The 26100-nt window shown below is 37.1% G+C and overlaps 1 protein-coding gene across 2 annotated transcripts; it reads right to left on the bottom strand.

The window, feature by feature from the left end:
- Positions 1-24525, bottom strand: SLC25A46 (solute carrier family 25 member 46). Of its 2 annotated transcripts, none has more exons than XM_079918371.1 (8): positions 24097-24525; positions 21503-21545; positions 20635-20692; positions 17980-18057; positions 17427-17527; positions 9553-9609; positions 8263-8320; positions 1-3919 (listed from the first exon to the last, which is right to left on the bottom strand). In XM_079918371.1, the coding sequence occupies exons 1-8, from the start codon at positions 24386-24388 to the stop codon at positions 3341-3343; spliced, it is 1266 nt and encodes a 421-aa protein (XP_079774497.1). In that variant the 5' UTR covers positions 24389-24525; the 3' UTR covers positions 1-3340. The 2 variants fall into 2 exon arrangements, with proteins under 2 accessions (XP_079774497.1, XP_079774498.1); XM_079918372.1 differs by lacking the exon at positions 24097-24525 and adding an exon at positions 23854-24055.
- Between the last annotated feature and the right edge of the window lie 1575 nt (positions 24526-26100).

The raw sequence follows: 26100 nt of genomic DNA, 5'->3' as shown, positions 1-26100 counted from the left end.
CAGTGATAATCAGTGACTCAAAAGAAAGACATTATATATCCAGTTTATATGAGAGAGAGAGAAGGAAAGGGAGAGAAATGTATAACTACTTGAAAGAGTAGAGAAACCAGAAATGCCGAAGTTAAGTATCACTTAAATTCTGATGCAATGTGAGTTGTTACCATGGGGATTTTCTTTGCTTATATATTATTAAAAATAATTAATTCAAACCTGGCTATCTTTTCAAGACCTCCCAGTATGCAAACTGAGGGTAAACATCCTCCACAATCTCATTTGAAAAAAACAAAAAGCCATGTGTTTTCTTTTATCTTCTGAGCACATGTATGAATACACGGAAATACTGAAGTGTTTGTGCCTAGTCAGTTAGTGAATGCTTTGTGGGGTTATAACAAACACAGTGCTGAAAAGACAGCTGTGAGCAGGCAAGCACATATGCAAAATGAGCAAGACCTCTTGCCTCTCAGTTTTACTTCTGAAAACACTGGCTATCAAACTCCACAATCCGTAACCATTTTGAAATTAGTTTTTTACTATTTCATAATTATAACATCTAGTGCTGGAGTTCGGAGGCTTAAATTATGTAAACTTAGAGATTATTTTTCTGGAAACCATAAAATAAAGAGTCTCTCGAAGGAAAGGGATTTATAAACAGATTTAGTAAATCAATTCATAAATTCACTTAACATAGTAAGTTAATATTTACCAGGTATTTCAGTTTTTAATTCCATTGCTTTCAGACTATTTGACTCAAGTTAAGAAACCCAACAATGTAAGGCAAGTATATCATACTTCAGCTCCATGGCCCAAATCTAGCTTATGTAAGTGGATCACTGGGACTGTGGAACATTTTAATAGACTCTTACTCATGATAATATTAATCATACTGAATTAAAAATGTTATTCTAAGCTATTATCACCTTAAGAAATATAGCCCATAGGTATTTGATTTTGGCACCTATATGCTAAAGAAATAGAGCAATTTTAAAAGGGAAAGAGCATGTCTAATGTTTATTTTGCTTATTCCTTTCTAAATTCAGTTAAACATATTTGGCCGGCATTTAAGTGCTTGAATTTCAAGGATTTTTTTATATTTCAACTAATTTGGAGTGGTACTAAAAAAATTAGTATTTTACTTGCTGCCTTTCAATTTTAGGTTTTTTTTGAATTTTTTTTTTATACAGCAAGTTATTAGTTATCTATTTTATACATACTAGTGTATATTTGTCAATCCCAATCTCCCAATCAATTTTAGTTTTAACATTAATTTGTATTCTTTCTCCAAAGAGACAGAAAATAAGACCAACCTACTTGTATGTGGTTCAGCCTATCAGTCTTGTAAATGATTCCACGAGACAGATTTATATAACTGAATCTTCATAACTTTCATAAAATAATCTTGAAATATCTAGTAATTAGCTAAAGGATCCCAGATTTTCACTAGTAGATACTTGATTCCATTCAGATTCTGTTCTTCTAGAAATTTTCTGAAACTTGAAATTTTCAGAAGTTTACTCTTGTCTGAAACTATCTTCGATTATAATAAAAATGAAAGGTTTTTAGGAAGTTGGACATATTATAAACATCTAAAAATTTACTTATTAATTCAAAAGCAATGAGAACAACTTAAGTGCTGTAAACCGGACAAGGTAAACCATAATCTGAACGAGTACAACTTGTGTTTAATTTTATTTTCTCCCTCATGGTGGAATGGAAAAATGGAAAACTTCCATGTTTTAGTCATTAAAAAAGAACCACACATACACAAGATAGTAGAGAGAGTTGCAACAAATGTATTGTTTCACACTTTCTGGATGTCAATTTTTGGTTCCAACATTATTAATCACAAAAAGTAACCATTTCGCTGACATTTAGTAAGTAAAATAGATCTCAGTAAAACAGAACCTGCATTCTAGGTTGGACAACATCAGTGCAAAGTCATTGTACTTCAGTGTGCTAAATGGTTCCTAGTAAAACTGATCATTCACATGAAGAAATGAAACTTTAAAACATTTAATGATGGATTAATCAAATGCATATCATTTTACTATATGAAGAGCCTCACCCACCAAATTCAATTTCGGAACAGACAGAATTTTTTTATTAAACTGATGACCAACTTTTTTGCTTATTATTTGTTGAAATTTACTTCTTTTCATCACCCATAAAAAGCAAGGACAAACTTCCTTTAAGGTTTCTATTTTTCATCAGTATTCATCCAAACAAGTTTCAATAAAAGGTGATAAGGATAAACCTGCATTTCCCTTTATGTATATCTAGTTTGGAGAATGAAACTATGAACAGAAACTAAAAGAAAATAAAAATTGAAGTCATCATTTAATGATGACTATATGGAAGGCAAGAGGCACAAATTCCCAGGTGAATTTTAATCGTGTCTCCTCTAAGTCAAGTCATTCAGAAACGAATGGCAAGTGATATTCACTTTAGTACACAATTTGTAAATGTGGAAGCAGGAATAGTTGTCATGATTATTTTATATTCTATCTCTGTTAAGAGTGGTTCTAAAAACAGTCTGATGATTCATAAGGCTAGATAAGCAAATCAAACTTTATAAACATATGACAAATTCTAAGTTGCTGGCACTGAAACGGTGGGTTTGCATATGGACAAGTAAGCTGTTTGCCTTAAATCTTTGGGGTACCTTGGCTTTTAATATTTTGTTCTGATATTCAAGCAGAAAATACATAACTGCATTTTATACAGTAAGCTGATCTAAGAGTGGGAAATTTGTAGGGATGAAGGCAATTCCAAGTTGTATGTATGCATATAAGTGGCTTTATAGAATAAATGTACAGCCATTAAAGTTAGACAGGGACAGTGCAACTTAAAACCCTCAGCTCCTGTTTACAGATTGCCAGATCTAATCTTTCTTGTCCGGGTTACTGATAACATAACTTATTTGCTGAAAGGTAAACTATGACCTCCTGCTACTATACACTGTATTAAGAATGACATACCAATATCTAGAAGGTGAACTAAACATGTAATAAACATTAAAGTCATATGAAATTTTGTTTTCAGTTTGCTGACAAAATTTTGCTTCTTCCCGAGATCATTTTTAGTTCAGCATTAGTGCTACACTAGCTAGAATTTAATTCATATGAGTGTCTTTATTCAGTTTTCAAATTTGGAATACTTTGAATCCAAAATATATACCAATAACCTTTTTAAAAAGTGAAGAGTCAATATAATCAGCATGGACTTTTTCTACCAGTTTCACTTTCTAATCCATTTCCCACCAACGGTATTTCACTCTTATCCCTCATAATTTTATAACGAAGTATCCAGATGATGTCTTTCAGACTAACCAGGAATCTAAATCTCAAACACTATTTTGAAGAAGAGTAGAGTAAATAATCTTGGTAATCTGTAAAACAGCTGCGTGCAGCGTGTACTGTATTACAACAGCACCAAACCCTTTATAAAAACCAAGCATTCCTTCTTCCTGCCTTATGGTATTGATACAGTCTCTCATTCCCTCATACTGTGTATTAATTGGAAGCACTTCATAGCCAAGGTCTGTATTGTCAATTATTGTGCGTGTTCCTTGAATGTGAAGGCGGTGCAAAACTGTTTCCAATGGGTAAAGTATAACATCAGAGCAAAGACTGGCAGCAAAGTTAGCAATAAGCTCTGGAAAATAAGCATCCAACATACTCTGCACCGGGCTAGTGCTCTCAGCTAGGTGGCTATTGTAAGTCTTTCTCTTTAGAATTAGCAGGACAATCTTCTGAATGACTGAGCTAATGATGTAATGAAGAACCCCATGCAGCACCGTAGGGAAGATCAAGGAAAGAAGCGGAAGTAGTCGTTTGCTGTGAGGCACTCCCAAGCCTATCACTCTTCCAATTCCTTCTTTAATACATTCCAAAATTCCAGTATTGTCTCGAATTATCTCACTCTGAAATGAAAATGATGAAATGAGTAAAAGTTAACATCTGCTTATTCTGCCACAAAGAAGGATTCTTTCTAGGTCCCTTTTAAACCCTAATTTTCTGACTAAAGAGGAAAAACATCAATGGTTTGCAAACTTCAAATGTTATCTAGGCATTAGATTCTTTTTTCAAATAAAATTTCACAAAACAGATAGCAGTGAAGCTGGGAGCTATTCTTATTGGGGGAGGGAAACGAGAAGAGATGTGGAGGGTGACACACCTGGTTTCCCCACCCTCAAGAACCTCCTTAGGACACATTTTGAAAAGCAACAAATATTGTACATGACATTGAAGAGGTAGCACAGTGCTTGGAGTTCTTAAGCATTGCTTTAAAACCCACCTCCATTATGTACTTACTGGTCATGTGACCATGGGCAACTTACTTAACTTCTCCTAAGAGTCAGTTTACTGTTCTATAAAAATGGAATTAGGCCTACCTACCTTTTATGCACAGAGTTGCTGGGAGCATTAAATGAAAAAAGGCCTGGTACCCAGAACACACTCAATAAACATGAGTCATTATCATCTGCATTGTCTCTGCTTTTTTACAATTATGGGGATATGTATAAGGAAGTTTGTGATACTGGTTACAGAGGCATGGACAGGCAGAAAAGGAACAACTAAGAGGCCAATTTGGCTGCAGCAACGACTGAAGAAGAGAACAGCAAAAAATGAAGTTAAAAAGGTAGTCAGGGGCCATACCATGCCACTGTGCAGACCTTGGCCTCCAGTCAGATGGGAAGTGACTAGGTGGTTTTAAGCATAAGATGGGTAAGATACAATTTATGTTATACTGGCTGTTGTGTAGAGGAGAATGAGAGCAGAGGCTGAGAAACCAGTTAAAGATATGATGGTGGATTGGACTAGCAGGTAGCAAAGGAAATAAAATGCTGCAACTGTGCTTTTATCCTAAAATTATAGCCAATAGGAATTACTGGTAGATTTGATTTGGGGTGTGAAAAAGAGAAGACAAGGATGACCTCAAAGCTGTTGGCCAGAGGAAGTGGAGGAATAGCAGTGCCTTTTACTGAGTTGGACAATATTCCTGGGGTAGCAATTTGGGGGAGAAGATCAAGAATTCAGAAATGTTAAGTCTAAGGTGTAAACTCCAAGTGGAGTTTATAACCTAGACTACAAGGAAAAGGTCCGAGCTGCACGTACAAATGTGAGAGTTTACAGTGAAGAGAACATATTTAAAACCATGAGACTAAAATGAGCTCACCTAACCTAATCCATTTACCTGCCTCTGGCCCCCTTCCCAGTCCAGTTTATTTTTAATACAGCAGCCAAACAGATCCTATTAAAGACACAAGTTAGATCATGTCACTCTTCGCTCAAACCTACCAAAGACTTTCCATCTCCCTCAAAGTAAAGCCAAATTATTACAGTGATCTTTAGTGTCCTGTGTGATCTCTCTCCCTCTTACCTCTCAGACCTCATCTCCTCTTGTTCTCCCTTCCTTAGTCAGCTTCAACTGTATTGGCCTTCATTTTGCTCCTCAAACATGTAAGATATAATCCTACCTCAGGGCCTTTGCACTTGCTTTCCCTCTGCTTAGAATGTTCTTCTCCCAAATATCCATGTAGTTCTTATGTTCAGACCTTTACTCAAATGACTTTTGCTTCTGAGAACTTTCCTGATCTTAAAAAAATAGTAACATCCCTTGCTACCCATTACACATCTTATTTCATTTCCTTGTTTTATTTTTTAGCACTTAGCACCATGAAGTATCCTTTTGTTTATCTTGTTTATGTCCATCTTCCCCACAGGAATGTAAGTGCCATGAGGGCAGAAAGTTTTTGTTTGCTATGTTATCCCCAGGGTCTATAACAGTGCCTGACATAGGTTAGCACTCAATAAATGAATTTAATTCATTTATTTAAAAATTTAAAATTTAAAATGAGCTTTTAAAAAAAATTAGCAGTTAAGAAAGATTAGCTGAAAGGTGAAGTCAGTAAAAACCTTGATTTAATACTATGCTGAGAAGTCTGAAATTGATCTTCGAGAATATGAGTCAACGTGGATCCTTAATCAGCAAAAGGATACAAGCACTGCAATTTAAGAACACTAATCTTGCATGAATATGTAGAATGGACTTTAAAATGCAGGAAACAGAACAAAGATTCTTAGTAAAGACAACAGATCACTAGGAAGTTCATATTGAAGAATGGTGGTGTTCTTTAGGAGATCTATATATACATGTGTATTTTTCAAGGGAAAGACTGTTCTCAAAGAGATCTGAGCTCCCCAGACAGGCAAAAAACCACTGAACATGGTAGGGAGAAAGAAGCTAATGTAACAAGAAGGAAGGAGAATGGTGGCCTATCGGTGGGGAGGAGCAGACAATCTCAGATACTCCCTAAAGTTAGAACTGAGAAGGCATGATGGCTGATTGGTTATGAAGGATGAAAGAAATATGAAAATCAAGAGTTTTGTAATTTTTAGATTCATATAAAGGTGAGAGTTAAAAGGATTCATGCAAGTAAATGAGTTCTCCAGGACAGTGAATATGGGACACAAAGCAGAGAGGGTCAAGGATTGTGCCTTGGAGCTACAGGAGAAGAGATGGTAAGAGGTTACTAAAAGAAAAGGAGGATGTTCAAGAGAGTAGAAATTGAAGGAAAAAAAAGAGAACTAGAAAATCAGACAAAAGGAGTCAAAGGAGGCGGTCAGCAGGTGGAACCTGGGGCAGAAAAAAACAGGGCATTTGGGTTAAAAAAACACAACAAAATGAACATATAGTGAGCTGGGCACTTTACATAAATAATTCACTTAATTTTTATAATTCAGTTAATAAAATACTAGTCCCATTTTATGTATGAGAAAATTAAGATTTAAAAAAGGTTAGGACATCTGCTTAAAGTCACAGGTCTAATTTAAGTAGAGAAATGTGACTGTGATATGGGTCTGCATAAAGCTAAAACTTGTTTTTCCCCAATATATCACGCTGTTTCGTTTTTTTTTCCTTCAATAATTATCTTCCTGCTATTTTTTCCCCCTTATCTATAAAATGAGGCTATGTCATAAAGTGATAATTCTGTAAACTGCAGCCCCATACAAAGGTTATATCCTTTCACATTGCCAAATGCAAGGGGATAGGAGACAATATTTGGGTAGCAAGATGTTAACTTCAGTTAATAATTCTAAAAAATAAACACATAAAAAATCAACAATAGGTTCTGCCCCCAATCCACCCCCAACTGAATCTCTGCCCTGGGGTTTGAAGGCAAGCAGGTAAATGTGAAACACATAAAGGACTTCCTTCCTCAATTTGTGCCGTGCTCCACTGCACTGTGTAGTGAAGCGAGAAAGGTCTGTGATGGTTTTGGAGTTCCTTCACCATTTGGTCCAATTTGTATTGTAATAAGTCAATGTTTCTAAAGTTGTGCAGGAAGATGGGGTCATTATGAGTTTATGCATGAATAAAGTTTTTTCTGCCTTTAAAAAAAAAGAAAAGAAAAGAAAAACAACGATATGGCCAGAAAAGCAATTAAGTGGAAAAGAGTAATTAGAAAAGGAAAGGCTGATCCAGTGAGGTTTTATAGAGAGGAAACTCATAAGCGCTGATTATGACAAAGAAAAAAATATGCCAGAGGGTCTGATGTTGAAGACGGAAGACAGGTGGTAGACAGTTAGTTGGATTTTGTGTACAGGGTAAAGTTAAGCTAGCTCTCTTACAGTTTTAAATGCAGGAACGGTATGTGAGAAAGTACATTAATTCAATGTACTTGAAGTGCCACCATGTGGTTAGAAATAGTGAAACAATTTAAAATGCTAGCAGGAGACTGCTTTCGCTTTGTAGTATATACTAAACACCATAGCATCAAATGTTCCTTAAAAGGCATATTTAAAAAGAATGCTGTTAGTAAACTACCTATGGGGACTACCTTCTCACTGTTAGGATGATTATCCATCATGTTTTATGTTCAGGTAATTAGTAATTTATTGTCTGATAAGCCATAACTATTTGAGTTATTAAAAAGTTGGAGAAAAAAACAAAAACAAAAAACAACCCTATAGATTTTTTTGTATTCATAGGCTGGTTTCTGAGATATCTGAATGAAGAGTACAGCTGTCTGTGTAAGGGATAAAAAGAATTAAAAGTGTGAAGTAAATTTGCAAAGGAAACAGACACACCAGCAGTGTGCCTAGTATATAATCTTTGGTATATGTATGGTATCTGAGAAAAAATAATTTTTTTAGAAGGATACTGTCTTAAATTTTTCTGTTATACTATCAGACATACACAATATACTGAATATTCCAACAACATTTTTAATTTAAAAAAAGACAGGAAAAAATAGCTCACCTGTACTGTTTCGATTAGACTTGCTGAATAAAAAGGCATTGCCACTATATAAGTTAGGCTGTAGAAATTAAAACAAACTTATCAGTATACTGAAACAAGATGCTTACACTAAATTTTTTAATATCTATATTAATACATCAACATAATTTATACTCAAGCTTGAATAATGTATTCAAGGTTTTTAACTATTAATACCTATAGCCTAAAGATACTTCGGAGACCTGTAACAGAAGATGCTTTACTCAACAATTAGAGACGAAAAATTAAGTATTAATAATAACACAGTGACAGCCTGTAAAGAAAATTATTTTAAACCAGTAAAATGTAGGCTTGTTTATGATTCACTGTTTGGACGTCTACCTGCACATAGCTAATGTAGCCTGTATATCTGATACCTAAAATTTAGGTTGAGGGATCCATTCCATTGCTTGCCTTTTTAGTGATATCTCAACAAGGCTACTGTTCTGCTATTGTCCTATCTATTATCATTATCCATTCCCAGATTTCCCACCCAGCAGAGCTAAGCCAGTCTTCCATGGTAAGTGAAGTCCCCTTTTATTATTAAAAAACAATATTGTACAGCTTTGCAAAGTTGCCTCCTATTGCCACTATTTAGACATAGTAATATTACAACTTTGCAAGCCTGCAAAATATAGTTATTTAAAATAATGTCAAGGTGGGACTTACCTAACCCTATGGGCCAGGTCCTGGCAAGTAGTGGTTTTCAAGGTGAATGGAACATCACTAAGTAAAAATGTGCTGGAATGTCCCACAGAGGGAGCCAGCAAGCTGGGGGGTTTCCAATTCCCAATCTTCAAAAAAAATTAAAAAGTGAAGAGTAAAATTCTAATCCATAAAAATGGTCAGTGTTGTAAAGTCACTAAGTGCCTTTAGGACTACGTTTTAATGACACTAAGGTTTTGTTTGAGTTTACTCATCACCATACAAATATAAATTTGTATGTCTGCTTACTAAGAGAATAATGATAATAATAATAAGAGTAATAATTTTCCTGGCAATTCAGGTTTAACAAGTTGAAGATCTCTGCTAACTTCCTAAGAATGCAAAGAAAAATTAGGTTGTGATTTTAGCCTTTCAAATTAGAAGGGTTATTTAAAAGACAACATATATTTCAGGATTTTATTCCTAAATTCTATGTTACTTTTCTGATTAAGTTCTAGTCCCACAAATATTTCGTTGCTCTACTTTCCTTCACTTTGTTTATTTAATAAGCTTTTTTTCAGTTCTAACACTATAAAAATGGATATAAATGCTGCTTTTGATACTTACGATTTCAGTAGAAGGTGTTCTCCTATTTGTTTAGGATTCCATTTATGTGAAATCTCCCTAAAAAATAAATAAAGTAAAAGCCATGTTTTCTAAAACATCTTGAATGAGCTTAAGCTTTAAAAAAGTAATCAATTTTTAATTTTTTTTAATCTGTAGGAGAAATATATTCTCATGATGAACATTTTCCTTTCTGGGACCCGTCAAACAATTACAGTGGGTTGAAAAGAGAAAAAACATAGAAGGTCTTTCTGTATGTGCTGACAGAAGGGGATGACAGAGGAGGAAGAGTTATAACTGACTATAAAAATGAACATGAGACGTTAGATAAGATGCAAAAATGATAGACTGAGGAAAACAATCGACGGGGAAGAGAAAGGTAAACAATAAAATAGGATAAAGGAATAAAAAAAGCTTTAAAATGTATGTAAGAATGAGAATTAGAAAACAAAACAAAATTAAGTAACTGTAATTCAGAATGACACATACATTTGTATAGCCCCTAATTTTCAAAGTGCCTTTACTTATTGAGATGACATTACTTTTGTGACCTTTATTATATTCTATTATCTTTTTTAGCTCCTACTATATGCCAGGCATTGTGCAAAGCACTCTGCATAAATTACTTCTAACCCTCACAATGAACCTATAACCCCCAATTTCATAGATGAGGAAATCGGCTCAGAGATGGTTCAAAACTTACCCAAAGCCATGCAACTAGTTAGCGGTGCAACTTGGTCTAAACCATGGTCCGTATGACTTGAAGTCTATACTATCTGCCTGTACTGCCTCTCACCTCATTTGATACAAGAAGGAATCCTGTGAGATAAGCAGAGCAGGTATTGTCCTATTTCTTTTACTTATGAGAAAAATAAAGGTCAAAAAGATCACAGGTGGGCATATACCCTGAGAAAACCATAATTCAAAAAGAGTCATGTACCAAAATGTTCATTGCAGCTCTACTTACAATAGCCCGGAGATGGAAACAACCTAAGTGTCCATCATCGGATGAATGGATAAAGAAGATGTGGCACATATATACAATGGAATATTACTCAGCCATAAAAAGAAACGAAATTGAGCTATTTGTAATGAGGTGGATAGACCTAGAGTCTGTCATACAGAGTGAAGTAAGTCAGAAAGAGAAAGACAAATACTGTTTGCTTACACATATATATGGAATTTAAGAAAAAAAAATGTCATGAAGAACCTAGGGGTAAGATGGGAATAAAGACACAGACCTACTAGAGAATGGACTTGAGGATATGGGGAGGGGGAAGGGTAAGCTGTGACAAAGCGAGACAGAGGCATGGACATATATACACTACCAAATGTAAGGTAGATAGCTAGTGGGAAGCAGCCGCATAGCACAGGGAGATCAGCTCGGTGCTTTGTGACTGCCTGGAGGGGTGGGATAGGCAGGGTGGGAGGGAGGGAGACACAAGATGGAAGAGATATGGGAACATATGTATATGTATAACTGATTCACTTTGTTATAAAGCAGAAACTAACACACCATTGTAAAGCAATTATACTCTAATAAAGATGTAAAAAAAAAAAGATCACAGGGATATGTTCAAAGGAGAGAGGCAGAATGCCAGGTCTGGAACCAAGGTCTAGGACTGCGTGCTTCCTACTATTTAGGATACCTTTGGAAACCAGAAAAGAGAGAAGAAAAAGAAGAGAGGCAAGCTGAATGAAGAACAAAAAGGGAGAAAGTTATATCAAGAGAAAAGTCAAAAAGGAGAAAAGAACATGGAGAATAAAAGGGAAAGTAAAAAGGAGGCGGTGTGGGGCGGGGGGTGGGGGGATGAAAAGGCAGACAGAGGGGATGGAAGGGATGCGAGGGGAGGGAGGAAGGCAGAGTAACAGAGAAAAGGAAAATGTAAAATAAAGGGGAGACTGGCTGCCACCTGCTCCCCTGATGACATTGGCACCCATGTACCACGGCCACAGCAGGAACCTGAGAAAAACATTTTCTATTTGAAATGAGTAAGTATGACAATCATAAGGAGACAAAGGAATATATTTTATACTAAAAAGGTAAAGGAAATTAATCACTGCTAATGTAAGTGCTCTAAAGACAAACTCAGTACACTTATGGCATGGGTGGTATGTGAACTTTTCTACATTTTTCTAGGAGACTGAAAGGTCTGCAGAGAAACTTTTAGACAACAGAACAACCATCTCTGATTCATCACATTCTGATTAAATTAATACCAGAATACTATATGAGGCCTGAACAACTATCGAAAAATGCAGCTGGAATGACATTTAATGATTAAGACGAAAATTGTAAAAAAAGTTTAGGCTACTTAACTTACTGACAGTGACTTTATGATTATAAAACAAAATATGCTAAAAGTTTTGGAAAATTTCTGGGCACTGCTATTACTCTTACTATGGTCTCAGAAAGGGTTATCACAGGCTATTATGACATTAAGTTTGTGCACTCCATTAACATTATGGATAGATGGGTCTGTGACCTGCATTTCTGTAAGGACTGGGCCACCTTTCCTTTGAATACTAATTACTGCGGCCGGTTTGTAAGATTATTAGGATTAAGGTAAAAAGAGTGAAAAAAGAAATTTAGAATCAAGTATAAAAAAAACCCCGAGATGCTCTTCCTGGTATCTGCTTTCTACTCCTTTATAAAATGTGTAAAACTTATTGCCACAGCTCTATAAATTTAAATTAGCATATTTAAATGCTTCAGGAAAAAGGGTAGTGTAAAAATCTACTTGTGATTAAACCTTTTTATATTTCATCATCAAATACCAAAATATATAAGTATATTTAACTCGCTATTTTCACAAGCAAAAACTGCCCTTCAAATGAGCAACAAAATTAAGTGAAGTGACTTACTTTTTATCAGTTTTTCATTTGACACACTAACACACATACTCCCATGCATAATCAATACACAAATGCAATAGAATTTTTAAATAACGCTCTATTTATACAGTCTACTTTCCATTGCCTCTTATTTTCCCGTGCTCAAACTGCGCTCTTAAAAAAAAAATCTTCCCTCAATGTAACCCAAGCCCCTCATCTTCCAGCTCCTTCTCTTCATCTCTCCTCTTCACAGAGGACTGTCTAAACTTGCTATTTCCATGTCCTAGCTTCCCACTCACCCTGAACCCATTCCAAATTGGCTTCTACCCTATTATTCTAAGAAAACAACTCTTGCCAAGGTCCCCATGACCTCCACATCACTAAATCAAATAGGCATTTTAACGTTGTGCCTTATTTGACCTTTCAGCAGCCAACATGCACTTGTGTTCTTCCCTCCTTCTGGAAGCACTCCCTGCCCCTGTATTCCACTATCCCATACTCTTCTGGTTTTTCTCCTCTCTTCTGGTCTCTACTTTTGACTCCTTTGCAGGGGCATTTTTCTGAACTCAGCATCCTATTCTGGAGTTCCTAAAGGCTCAAGCCCTGTTCTTTTCTTACTATATAAGTTACATTCCTTCCCCAGGCAATCTTACCCAAGATGATGCTTCAGAACCTCCCAAATCTATTATCTTCAGTTTAGACTTCTCTCTGTGTCAAAATGAACTTGTCCAAAATCAGACTTATAACTTTTCTTTCTTACTCTTGACTCTTTTACTGTTCCCTAATTGAGAACTTAATCAGAAAGGAAATCTATTGAATTGGAGAAAGAGTTCATTGTATTTAAAATGGAATGTGTTTCAGGTCAGTGAATTCAGAGGAGTCATTAGGAGAAACAGACAACATGAGGAGAAAACAGTAAAACAGTACTGGTACAACTACAAATGTGAGATGAGTCAAACTAAGCTGGAGTTCAACTAAATGGATTCTGTGAGAGACTGAACTATACAGGTAGCCTTGGTTAGAGGTGCTCCTTATGTTAATGATTTGAGAAATGCCACGTGAAAGGAAAGGGTACTTCAGGGTAGAGCAACACAAAGTCTAACTCACTCCACCTGGGGGAAGGTTTGGGGAAGAATTTAGGAGGGATCTGAACAGTAGATAAAGAAAGAGATCACAGATGATGATCCTGGGCTTTATACATTTTTTTTAAAAAAGTAATAAATACTGAGAAACTATAATGTGATCAGATCACAAATTCAGATGTGATCATAATCAGTATAAAAAAATATTGGTGAATCCAGACTGTCTCACCTGTTGTACCTAGAGATCACCGTGAACCTCAGTCTCAGAGACCCTAGAGCTCATCCTCCTCAAGTGGTAACTTCTGTGAAATGCTTTGGGTTTCTGCTTTAATACTGTGTCTGCTATGACTTTGTTTTCCCCCAAGAAAAGTCAACCTTGCCCAAATAAGTTAGAATTAAAAAAAAAAAATGTTTACACTGTATGTCTGAGAATGGCTTTATTTGACATCTAGTTACACAAGCCAAAATCCTAGAAGTCATCCTCGACACCCTGTCTATCATCAACCAACTTTAATCCATCATCAAGTTCCATCAATTTTACCTAAATATATCTCAAAATCATCTATTTACATCCATCTCAAAAGATACCATCCTAGTCCTAGTTACCATATTTCTCACCTAGATGGTGATAGCTTATGAACATGTATCCTTTTCTCTACTTTGGTCCTCCTGCAATCTTTTCATCTCCACTTACAATGACCCTTTAGAAACATAAATCTGATCATGTCATTGACTCCTGCTTAAAACTCCTCAATATTCTTAAAGTGGCCTACAAGGCCAAGCGCAGATTGGCTCTTGCTCTCCATCCTGCTCTCTGAGCTCAAACCCTATGAGCCTTCCCTCAATTACAGGAATTCTCCACATTCCCCCTGCCGCACTGCCTCTGCACCAACTGGTCTGTGTCTCCTGAGTGCCATTCGGATCTCAGCTTAAGTGTCATTTTATTAGGGACACTGTTCCTAACACTCTAATACTGTCACAGAACCATATTCTTTTCTTTTAGAGAAAAAGCCTCAGTTTGTAATTATTCATTCATTAGTGGGATTATTTTACTTAACATATGTCCCTTACACTAGATCCCAAGTTTCATGGTCACAGGTACCTTTTGTTTCTTCTCACTATATACCTGATTTCTAGCACAGAACCTAGCACATAGTAGGGACTCAGGAAGTATGAGCTAAATAAATAAATGAAGTAATGAGTGAGATTTACCACAAAAATTTAACCCAAGTAGAATACCACAAAGACAACCTTTTCTGTCTTCTTTAATAAGATTCAAATGACCAACAGACAATACATACCCACACAACTGATGTGTCTGTGTGTCTACAGAGTAAGAAAGTTAGATAATAAAATTTAACAAAATTTTGTGCCTTCTCATTCTCATTTCTCTTTTCCCTTCCCTTCAACCTGAAGTTAAAGTTACTACTTCATCTCTGCTTTAGAGGAATGGTGTTACTTGCCTAAGGTCCCAGAACTAAAAAGTGGAATAGTCAGGACCAACAGTGTTCTGACTGCAAATACAGAATTCTTTACTCTTTGCCGTACAGAAATTACTGAATTTTGTTAAATTTTTATAAAATTTTGTGTTTGTGGGAGAACTTCAAGAACATTTGATGAAAAGTACTAAGTTTTGATCTGATCCTGTGATATGAAAAACAATGGGGTGAATAAAGTTAGCCAAGGGCAGAAATTCAGATTTTTTTTAAGTATGAGAGGAGAAACTTAGCTGACAAAACATTTTTTGTTTTCTCTGTAACACTCAGCAAAGCTGTGTTAAAGGAACTTCAAAGCTATATGGTCCTTTGAAAGCAATCACACTGGCAAAAAGCCTGATATCAGTCTCTTCTGCCTTTACTTCCTTCCCTACAAAGACTGATTCTCAGATTGAGATGCTAGTGGCTGCACCTTCAACTACCTCACTTCCTTGTCAATCCAAAAAATTCACCCTGCCAGGGGCCAATTTTGGAATAACAAACCACTCGGTCTTTAACTCCATCCCTGGGATTTACTGTTGATACAGAAAATCCCAGAGTCCTGCCAAATAGCACCTAAACAAATTTATGATCTCCAACATTATCTCTTAACATTATTTTCATGTATTCCTTGTAAGATCCCCTTCCTGTTACTCATAGCTGTGACTGTCTCAAACGTCTATCATTGTTCTTATGCTCTATCTAAACCACCCCAGTATGGTTTCACCTGTACCCTGTTTCAGAGAGAAAATATACCCAGAATCAAACATTCCAATTTCTCTACCCTCTCCCTCCAAAAGAATCTACAATTCTGATTCTCCTCTCTTGGCTTGCAGGCCACCACTGTCCTACAGCTTACTGCTCTTGTTAATTTTTTTTGTGAACATCTCTTACTACTCCCCTCTATTACCTCTCCTACCACACCCACACACACCCACACACACCCACACACACACACACACACGTGCACTCACACACCGCCCAGGATTCTGTCCTTGGTCCACTCTCTGTCATCTAGTCTACACATCCTCCTTAGGGAAATTCATCCAAAGCTTCAACTGCCACTTTAGTGCCACACATTCAAAGCTATGCCTCCAGCTTTAAATTGTCTCTGAGACTGATCCACAGTTCCAACCACTACTAGGCATGTCCCCCTAGATGTCTTGCATGAATCTCAAACTTTATTTATTTATCCAAAAATATTTATTTATTTATTTATTTGGCTTCATCAGGTCTTATTTGGCAGCATGCGGGATCTTTGTTGCAGCATGCGGGCATCTCTCGTGGTGTGCGGGCTTCTTTCTAACTGTAATGCTCGGGCTCTAGTGCACGCGGGCTCAGTAGTTACAGCATGCGGGCTCAGTTGCCCCGCGGCATGTGGGATCTTAGTTCCCTGACCAGGGATCGAACCCGCATCCTCTGCATTGGAAGGCAGATTCTTAACCACTGGACCACCAGGGAAGTCCCTCAAACTTCATTTATTGACAGTTACATTCCTTATCTTCTTTCTGACTCCAACTTACTCTTCTTTATAAATTCTCCAACTCAATTCCAATCTAGAAATCTGTCACTGCTGCTAATTCACTCTCCCATAATCCCATTCCCAATCTATCACCAATTATCTATTATACTTTAGAAATGTTTATCCAGTTCCTCCCTTCTGTTCTACTCCATAGTTCAGACCCTTCTCCGTCTGGCCTAGATTACTGTAACAGTTCTCCGTAAGTCTCTGTCTACAACACTCCATGTTTTAAAAAAACACTGCCACTTGAGAAATCCTTGATCAAAGAACCCATATATTAAACAAAAAGAAACAATCCCCCCCCTTAGATTCCCAACTCCATAGACAATAAAGCCTAAGTCACTTACAAAGGCAGAACCATGCTTTAGTCTAGCACCTCAGCCTCTTTTCACGTTATTCTACTCCACACATGCCCAATATTCTAAGCACAAGACACTTCTTATCACCTGGACCTTCCAACTTCCATAAAATTGGGCATGCTGTGACCTCTACTTGCTCTCCTTCTCTGCCAAGGTATTTCCTACTCATAATTCCAGATCTAGCTCAGATTTCAGGCTGTTAAAAAAACCTCTGCCAATAAATCCACGCAAAGTGTCCCCTGCACTCTGAAAGGGGTTTGTTTAATTACGGCACTAATCACGATGTAGTAAAATTTGCTTACATGTGTCTCCTTCACCAAGCTAGCCACTTAAATAACAGGAATTGCTCACATACTCAGGTTTGTTCCTTAGTTGATAATTGTTGATATATGGCAGTAGGAGCTGAAAGAGCTCAATAGATATTAGACCAGGAAGCATTTTCTTTATCACATACTAATTCCATAAGATATAATTAATTATTTATTCTCAGTTTCTTCTCTTAGCTACTTCAGGCAAGTTTTCAAATTCAAGGTATTTTTAGCAACTATCATATTTTGTCATATATTTAATATGAAGTTAATCTGAGAAAATGCCAAAAAGGTACCTTGGTAAAGGTGTGAATTCACTGATTATTCCCTCTGCTCCAAGTGTGACTCCCTGAACAATAAATGTACTTCCCATTCCTTTCCAAAGAGCCCTTGGTCCCTAAAATGAACAAAATTTATGGTTATTTCTGTTAATGCATAAAAAAGAAACCAAAAAAAGGTCTTAATAAAACTTGATATTGAATGTTTACTGCTATTTTCCAGTAAGGCATTATTCAAAAGGACATTTTAGTAAAGAACTACAACTGAAGTAAGTCCTATCATTATTTTAACATTTGTTGGGTGGCCTACATTTAGGTGAAGATAAACACTCCAATTAATTATCTCTAATATGGATTAAATACCCCTAATATTTAATTAATTTTGGCAAAGGTGTGAATTTACTGATTATTCAGTGATATCAAGAAGATGTCATTATCATGTTAAGTTAGTTTTAGTATAAGAGTTACAATATCTTTAATAACTAAAAGGAATTATTGTTGCTTTAATTATTACTAAGGCAAAATGGCACATTACAAATAACTTTAATAGAATGTACAGACTAATTCTCACCTGAGTTTTGTTGAAGCTGTACATAATATTGATGACTGTAAATGGAGTGAGATGATAAAGCCGAGCATGGTAATTAACCTGTAAAAAAAGATATTTCATGGTTATTTTCTGTTATTGTCTTGTTAAGAAATAAAAAGTCATGAAAGATACAGTGAGTCATAGCATAAATGAAAGTTCAATTCTAAAGTCAGCATAAATTACACATAAGCAAAATTACTCTTGAAAGTGCTTTAAATAACTTAAAAGTACAGTACATGAGGTTGTACAAATACAGCCCTGAAGACCCATGTGTGATATACATAGTAATGTAGAATATATAATAAAGAGGGCCTTGGTGTTTGATATTTATGTTTCCTTAAACACCAGAATTACATTCAGTGAGGCAAAATGCTCATGCCATTAACACATAGGAACCACGAAGAACTCAGGGAACAGCAGATTCCTGTCTACCAATGGCAAGCAATAACAAGCTACAAACAATTGGTAAATTATGAAATCAGTATACGGGGTCAGAATTAATACTTATTAAGTGAAATAATAAAAAGGAAAGTATCAGAATGCATCATACATTCTGAAGGTATTATTTGCTAAAACATTTTAAAAAGTTACTCATATAGAAGTATACACTGGATCACAATGTGATATTGTCACAATGTAAAATATATGCCTGAAATTCACTGTTCTAGTGTATGTAACACTGTTAGGGCTATTTAAATAGCTATTTCTCTCTATATGCTTACTTTTTGGTGCTAAGCATAAACAGCTTAATTTTTAACTATTTCTATCTTGTCTAACTCAATTTTCAAAGAAGATAAGTTATATTATAGGAGCTTTTGCCAGTGTGGTCCACTAGCCCTCAAGGGCCTCATTACCCTTTCAGGGGATTGACAAGTTCAAAATTATTTTCCTGATACTAAAGCATCATCTGCCTTTTTTACTGTGTTGACATTTTCAGTAATACTGCAAAAGCAATGGTGGGTAAAATTACTCACTTCGTAGCATGCATGAAGGCAGTGGCACCAAACTATATTTTTGTACTTATTGTATTCTTTATCCGACTCACTTATAAAGAGGCAAAAGCCACTTTCCCTAAAGAGTGCCCTTGGTGAAGCAGTAAGACACATTTATTTTATAAAATGCTGACTCTTGAGTACACATCATCTTTCTCATTAATATTTTGTGTGTTGCATAACGAAGATGGCTGTCATAAGGAAAAGAACTTGTCCGATGGAGTTGTGAGCCTGAACTAACCACTTTTTTCATGGATCACCATTTTTTCTGGAAAAACTAACAGAATATAGTTATTCACATTTGGGATAACATGTTTTTAAAACTGAACAAAGTGGGCTTGTTGATTAAACAACAACAACAGTATTTGTTGCCAATGATAAATTTGAGCTTACAAGCAAAAATTATAATTCTGTAAAACTTATATCCACTATCAAGATCGTATGAAAACTGAAACGCTTTTCTGGTGAGACTGGTAGTGATTTTAATGACGGTGGTCTTTTGATACTGTAAAATCAAATGTCATAACATTTAGATGATCTATATGATTCAGTAAATTAGTATTTTTCAATTAATCAATGCATGATGTAACAGAAGCATGCACACATAAAAAAACTATTCAAGGGCTTCCCTGGTGGCACAGTGGTTGAGAGTCCCAGGTTAATCTCTTTGTCAATGGGATCTTCAGATAAATAGACTAGTTACACTTACTAGGAGGAAGAGACTTTATCTAGAGTGCTCTTAGGACAGCCCTGGCTAAAGGATTACTATAAATAAACCTGAGGGCTTCCCTGGTGGCGCAGTGGTTGAGAGTGCACCTGCCGATGCAGGGGTCACGGGTTTGTGCCCCAGTCTGGGAAGATCCCACATGCCGCGGAGCGGCTAGGCCCGTGAGCCATGGCCGCTGAGCCTGCGCGTCCAGAGCCTGTGCTCCGCAACGGGAGAGGCCACAACAGTGAGAGGCCCGCGTACCACACACAAAAAAAATCTATTCAACATGAAGTACAAATCAATAGCTTTTAATGTAACAGGGTATAAAAAGTTGATTGACGTGGTTTCAGATTTCACATTGCAAATAACTTTTAAAAAGTTACCACTTATTGAGTTTTGGTGTAGTATCAAAGAAGAATATCTGCCATTACCTCTTGTTTCTTTCAAAAACAAAGTGTTGCAACAAATTGCCTATAGAAGCAGATGTGAAAATCTGGCTGCCTTCTATTATGCCAGACATTAAAGGTATTTTCAAAAAAGTAATAGTGATTTTTCATAAAAAGGCTATTTATGTCAGTATCTAATGATACTAATGATCTAATGATCAGTATCTAAAATATTAATATTTTAATTAATTAAATATATATATATATATATATATATATATATATATACGTGTGCATAAATTTTTCCAGTTTGGGGTTCTGAAATGGCAAATATTGATAGATATAATCAATATAAACAATTGTTCTTTGGAGACCTCAATAATATTTAAGACTTAAGAGCTTTCAAAGACCAAGAAGTTTGAGAACTGATATAGATTTTGGTGAATGTCACATGGGATAATGGTTACTTGGTCTCAGTCATTTATCTGAGGTCTGTACTTCAAATCAGGGTTAGAATTACTGTTTAGAAAATCATAGAAAGTACATTTACCTGACATTGGCGGCGTAGAACAATGCAGGGATGGGCCAGTACATTTTCTGTAAAAAGACTATAAAATAATAATTTATAACATTTAATTTACAACACATATAAATCTGAATTTATTCTTGAAGAATCATGCATTATTTACATTATGCATTTTTCTTAAAATTAAAAAAAAAGTTTTCAAATGTCTAGACATGTTTGCAAATCATTGTACCAATAACAAGATTCAATATGAAAAAAACTAAAGCCAGATTCGCAAACTGGTAAGCAAAAGCAACAACATATATAATATTAATATATACAGTATAAAGATGAAACTACATCTTGTATGCCTGATATGGAAAACTTCTTTCCTAGACAATTTAAATGCCCCTTTCCATTTCTTTCAGAGGATGTCCTATGAACAAAGTTCCTATCAGAAGGGCCATCTGCCCTATAAATTCTGTAAATTTTGGTTTTGATGTACTTTGCACTTAAGTTATATGGATTTTAACGATCATGTAAGTAAAACCTAGATGCCATGTTGCTAAATATCTTGTTATAATTCTAATGTTCAGCAAAAAGGTTCAATGCACAATTACTTTTTTTTGGGAGACAAGATTAGATTTTATTTTATTCTTTGGATAGATACATGAAACTTCTTACAATATTCCTTACAAAATTATTTTGTGTTTATAAAATTGAATGACTATTCTCTATCCTTACTGGGAAAAAAAATCAAGTTATCGATTTTAAATAATAAATTTTTTCTGCAAAATATTTTTCAATATTTTAACTACTGCTCTAAAGAAAGCAATACTAATTACCTAACATTATAAATTAAAGAAAGAACTTTAAATAAAAACTTGAATTAAAAATCTTTAGACAAAATTACCTTGCAAGTCCAATACCAAATCCAGCAAATCTATTCAGCTGTTCTAAAACAGAAGGAATAAGATTACTCATAACCATTATTTAGGTTTACTGTGAAAACAACAAAAAGTATTTTCTTTTTAACATGGTATTCATTTAAACTCCATGTACCAAAATCAAATTCTGATAGGGGCCAGAGAGGCCATCTGAGGAAGTGAAGAGCTCTCTGGAGGCTTGTGGCAAGTTGCAAGGTGTAGACCTTCTAAAGGCCCAACTGCTTTTCAGCTCCAATCCATTGTTGCCACATGGGACTCTGAGTCCAAGGTTTCAAAGCTGTGATTTTTCTAAAGAGATATTCTCATTTTTATATAGCATCTTCCAATCTTAAAATACTAGCAACTATTTTAAAAAGCGTTAAAATGTTGTGTGGACCAAATCAAACACGTTTGCAGGTAGAATCTAAGGGCTATCAGTTTTCAACTTCTGACTACAAATAATTTAAAATTTTTTCTAGAGAAGACTGACTGATACTTTCACCAACTTTACCTCCCATGTTGTAAAATTCGTCCTTCACTGTTACTGATGGAGAGCATCTATGTTAAGCCACTAGTTGCAAGCAAAAATACCCATGAAAATTATTAAATTGAAAGAGCACTTAGGGTAACTGAAATGGGTAAATAAGGCTCTCTTCTCTACTTCCCCAAGTTTTAAATACTTTGATAGTAGCTGCTTAATTAGGTCTCGGTGATAGACTACTGTGTCCATATGCACTATAGCTGATGGCATATCTATAGTCTTATTAGAAGAGTTTACAGCTGGAAAATTCCTATGCATATGTCAAAACAGAAAATAAAACCTTTTTCTACTTAATTGGAAAACTTAAAATCATAATGGTGAAATATCACAACCCCAAGAGACCAGACATTAAATTTCAGCTATAATACAATATTCACAAGGGATAATTTTTCTCTCATCCTCTTTTCTCTCTCCCCTCTCTTCTCCAATCCCTCCCTCTCATCTCTGCTCTTTTGAATGAAGTAATGCCCTCACTATTCCCTGACAGACAGAACAAGGTCACGTAAACAGTCTCTGGGGAAACCACTTGGTTCACTATTGCCTTGAAAAACATGCAAGGTAGAGAGAAGCTTCTTTTGCCCAATTAAGATACTTTCCTTCTTTCAGCTTTTCCCTTTTTGTGTGTGTACAGGTCATCTGCTAATATTAACAGAAAATACCACTGACATTTTCTGGAAGGTGTTAGGAAGGTTTACTATTGTTAACTGTGTAAGTCTCTCAGGCTTCTATCCTCTTTGCAGTTATTCACCAGCCTCTAAACTGCTGCAAAAACCCCCCACAAAACCCTGGTTATTAAGAGCTCCTCCTCATTGTAACCATCAAAGCATACATTATGAAAAGATAAAAACATCAGCTTTACTGCCTAAAGGTAACTGTGTAGCAATCGTACATGCATTTTCAATCATTTATAACTTTCCAGCACTCCTTCTGGGACCTGTAGGAAAAAAAAAAACTAGACAGAGTGAAAAAACTAACTGTATGACACTGAGTAAGTCACTGATCCTCCTCTATCTGTCCTCACTGGATGACATTTGAAGTCTATTCCTCCCAGTAACCCAAATCAAATAAATATTACTGTATTTCCAAGTCGAAATCAAAGAAATGAGAATACAATTTATGTCTGGAATATACATAATATTTAAGGATGTAATCTATTATTTTAAAAATTTCAGGAGAATGGGAAGATGCAGGCATTATTTCCATTTTACGAATACAGCAGATGTTGACAATATCCAGATCATACAGTGTTGAAATTAAAACAAGTCTTCTGACATGCTACAGAGAATAATTATGTCTTGATTCCAAAGACTCATCTTGAAAATCTCTTAGTGATTTTGACTTTTCAGTGGAGTTAAGTCAGAGAAAGAAAGCAGGAGGTGCGAAAATACAGGAGTAGTTTGGGGATCTAGAACAGATACAATTACTATGAGTAAATGGAAAAAGGAAAGATACACTTTTAGCCTACTCTGTGCTCCATACTGTACTAGGCATTACTCACACCTCATTGTTTTGACACTTATAAAACCCTGAGTTATTCTTCTACACACCTTAAAGATGAGAACACTAAGAAATCACAGAGGTTAAGAAAGTCTCTCAGCTTTTAAGAGTGGTAGAGGCAGATTTGAGCCCAAGACTGCCTTTGCTGGAAATATTTCTCTTTCCTTCCACATTTCAAGGAAATATAGCTGTTGGTCAATTAGGTATTTTTCACATGATTCCCAATAAACAGTAAACCATTTCCGTCTTTCTTGATTCAGGTCATGGAATGTAATATGCCAAAACCCTCCGAAATCCTACCATGCAGACCACAGCTAAGTCAGTCGTCTTCTTTTGGAGGTGATCCCGGAGAAAACATTGGTGTAAAGAAGCGGGAGGAGGCCCGTTTCAGGGGCAGAGGACTAAAGGAGGGCAGAGGGTGTGGCGCGCGATAGGTCGGGAGGCCCGGGAGGCGGGACCCTCCGCGCGGCTTCCGGGGTATGCATGACCCGGTCTGCGGCTCCCCACTCCACCCGCCCCTACCGTGCGCCCCAGGTCCCTTACCGCTGCTCTGCCCGGGCACGCTGCCGCCGCCGCCGCCGCCGCCGCGGGGAAAGGGGTCCTCTGCTGGACCCTCGAGCGGGGTGGAGGGAGGGGGCACACCGTAGGGCGGGCTCTTCTCGCCCCAGTGCAGGTTGCGGCTACCCGGGATGTCTGGGGGAGTTGTCACCCAGTGGCTCAGGTCCGACGCGGAGCTGAAGGACCTTGCAGGGAAAGCGCCGCCAAAGCCCTGCTCATCCCGGGCACCACTCCGATAGCCCAAGCCATCGAATCCGTCCGGGCGCCGCGGATGCATCGCAGACGGGGCAGGATGAGAAGAGCCCACCCGGAGGCCACCACCCCTGGGGCCACGGCGACCTCGGGCCACACAGCTTTTCCTTCTCGGGAGTCTCCGCGTCTGGGGAAATTCTGACAACCGGAAGTCACGTTACAAATCCGGACGTTCAGGGAGCACGTGATCGTAGTCTCTTCCGGCGGCCATTAGAGACACGGTTGCTAAGGTGACGCGGCAGTAACTCTTAAAACTGCGGCCCTTAGTAGGGAGTGGGAAAATGACTGTCGGGTTAATGAAACACAGTACCGAGAGATGCTGTGAGGGAATTGGGGCGAGAGGTGCGGCCTGGATGAGAGGAAGTCGAATAAAGATGTTTCCTAGAGGGAGTTGACGCGTGGGTGGAGCTGACGCCAGAAATCTGATCTCAGGCAGAAATGCCCCGCCCCACACAAAGGCCCCAGGTCTAGCTCTTTCATTTCTTCGCTGGGCTGGTGTCCCGCCTGCCACGAAGGAGCTATTAGAGGTTAGAGTTGCGGGATGTTCGTATATCTGGCTTTGCCTCCCGCACTTAGCGTTTTGGGTAAAATCTGTTGAGAGATCTGGTTCGGCTCAGTGAACCCAAAAGTATTGTGGACGGCTAGAGCAAGCGTTAGAATAGAACGTCGCGGGAGAAAATCCGCCTCTTCCCCTCCCCTCCGCAATCTACCCCAAGAATATAAACTGTTCTCCGGGATTTAGGAATTAAGCATTTTGCTTTTCTGAGGCCACAAAACAACTATAGTTTTCTGTAGCTTTTTCTTATTTTTTTTTCTGCTGCATCTAAAGCACTCAGGGTATTTAAATCCAAAGCGATACTGTTCAAAATCGAGACCCTAGTTAAAAAATTAAGAGGACTTCTAAAGAGAGTCTCCTACTACCTGTTTTCATCAGCTCCGTGGGCTCTTCTGGCAGCATCTCTCTCCCTAGATGTGAACGAGCCTAACATGGGTTCTTCCTGTGTCTCTTCTGACCCATTGGACTCCCAGGATTCTGAAGGCTTTCGGAAGAGAACCCTGACGCACTATTCTGAATCTTCCAGAAGCCAACCTTTTTAAAAAGTGATTATCAACTTCGGTATAAGTAGATTGACATTCTTTTTTGTTTTTCCAGTATGCGGGCCTCTCACTGTTGTGGCCTCTCCCGTTGCGGAGCACAGGCTCCGGACGCGCAGGCTCAGCGGCCGTAGGCTAAGGGCCCAGCCGCTCCGCGGCATGTAGGGATCTTCCCAGACTGGGGCACGAACCCGTGTCCCCTGCATTAGCAGGCGGACTCTCAACCACTGTGCCACCAGGGAAGCCAGATATACTTAAATTGAGTTGTAATGTGGCTTGGGCAAATGTATTGAGTCATTTCCTTAGTAAGTGTATCCAGTATTACTTGAGTACTAATACCAAATTACTGTGTACCTAGTATCAAATTAGTTACTGGACGTAATAAAAATATTTCTGTGTTCCTTAAGAATGATTGGCTCAGGTCCAAAACGTATTGTTTATTAAAAGAAGGAGAAAAAGGCCTGTGTGTGTGGCATCTCACAATTTCACATCTACCTCAGTGGAGAAAGGATGAGTTATTAAAAGGAGGACAATTGGGTAGCCACTTGAGGGGAAGAAACAACAGCCTCACCTCACAGCTTACTCCCAGATGAATTCCAGCTATAATATATTGTTTTTTTTTTCCTTTAGTTTTTGAAGATT

This window comes from Stenella coeruleoalba, assembly GCF_951394435.1.
Source record: "Stenella coeruleoalba genome assembly, chromosome: 3".
Classification (NCBI taxonomy): Eukaryota; Metazoa; Chordata; class Mammalia; order Artiodactyla; family Delphinidae; genus Stenella; species Stenella coeruleoalba.
The sequence above is the reverse complement of the archived record's forward strand: the minus strand, read 5'-3'. Positions and strand labels throughout refer to the sequence as shown.

What these genes read in the sequence shown, in the direction of transcription:
- SLC25A46 (XM_079918371.1), bottom strand. Translation starts at nt 24,388, where the DNA reads ATGCATCCGCGGCGCCCGGACGGATTCGATGGCTTGGGCTATCGGAGT. An exon ending in CGTGCCCGGGCAGAGCAGCG is followed by an intron (nt 21,546 to 24,096) that starts GTAAGGGACCTG and finishes CTTCTGTTTTAG; the next exon opens with AACAGCTGAATAGATTTGCT. An exon ending in GAATTCACACCTTTACCAAG is followed by an intron (nt 9,610 to 17,426) that starts GTACCTTTTTGG and finishes TTTATTTTTTAG; the next exon opens with GGAGATTTCACATAAATGGA.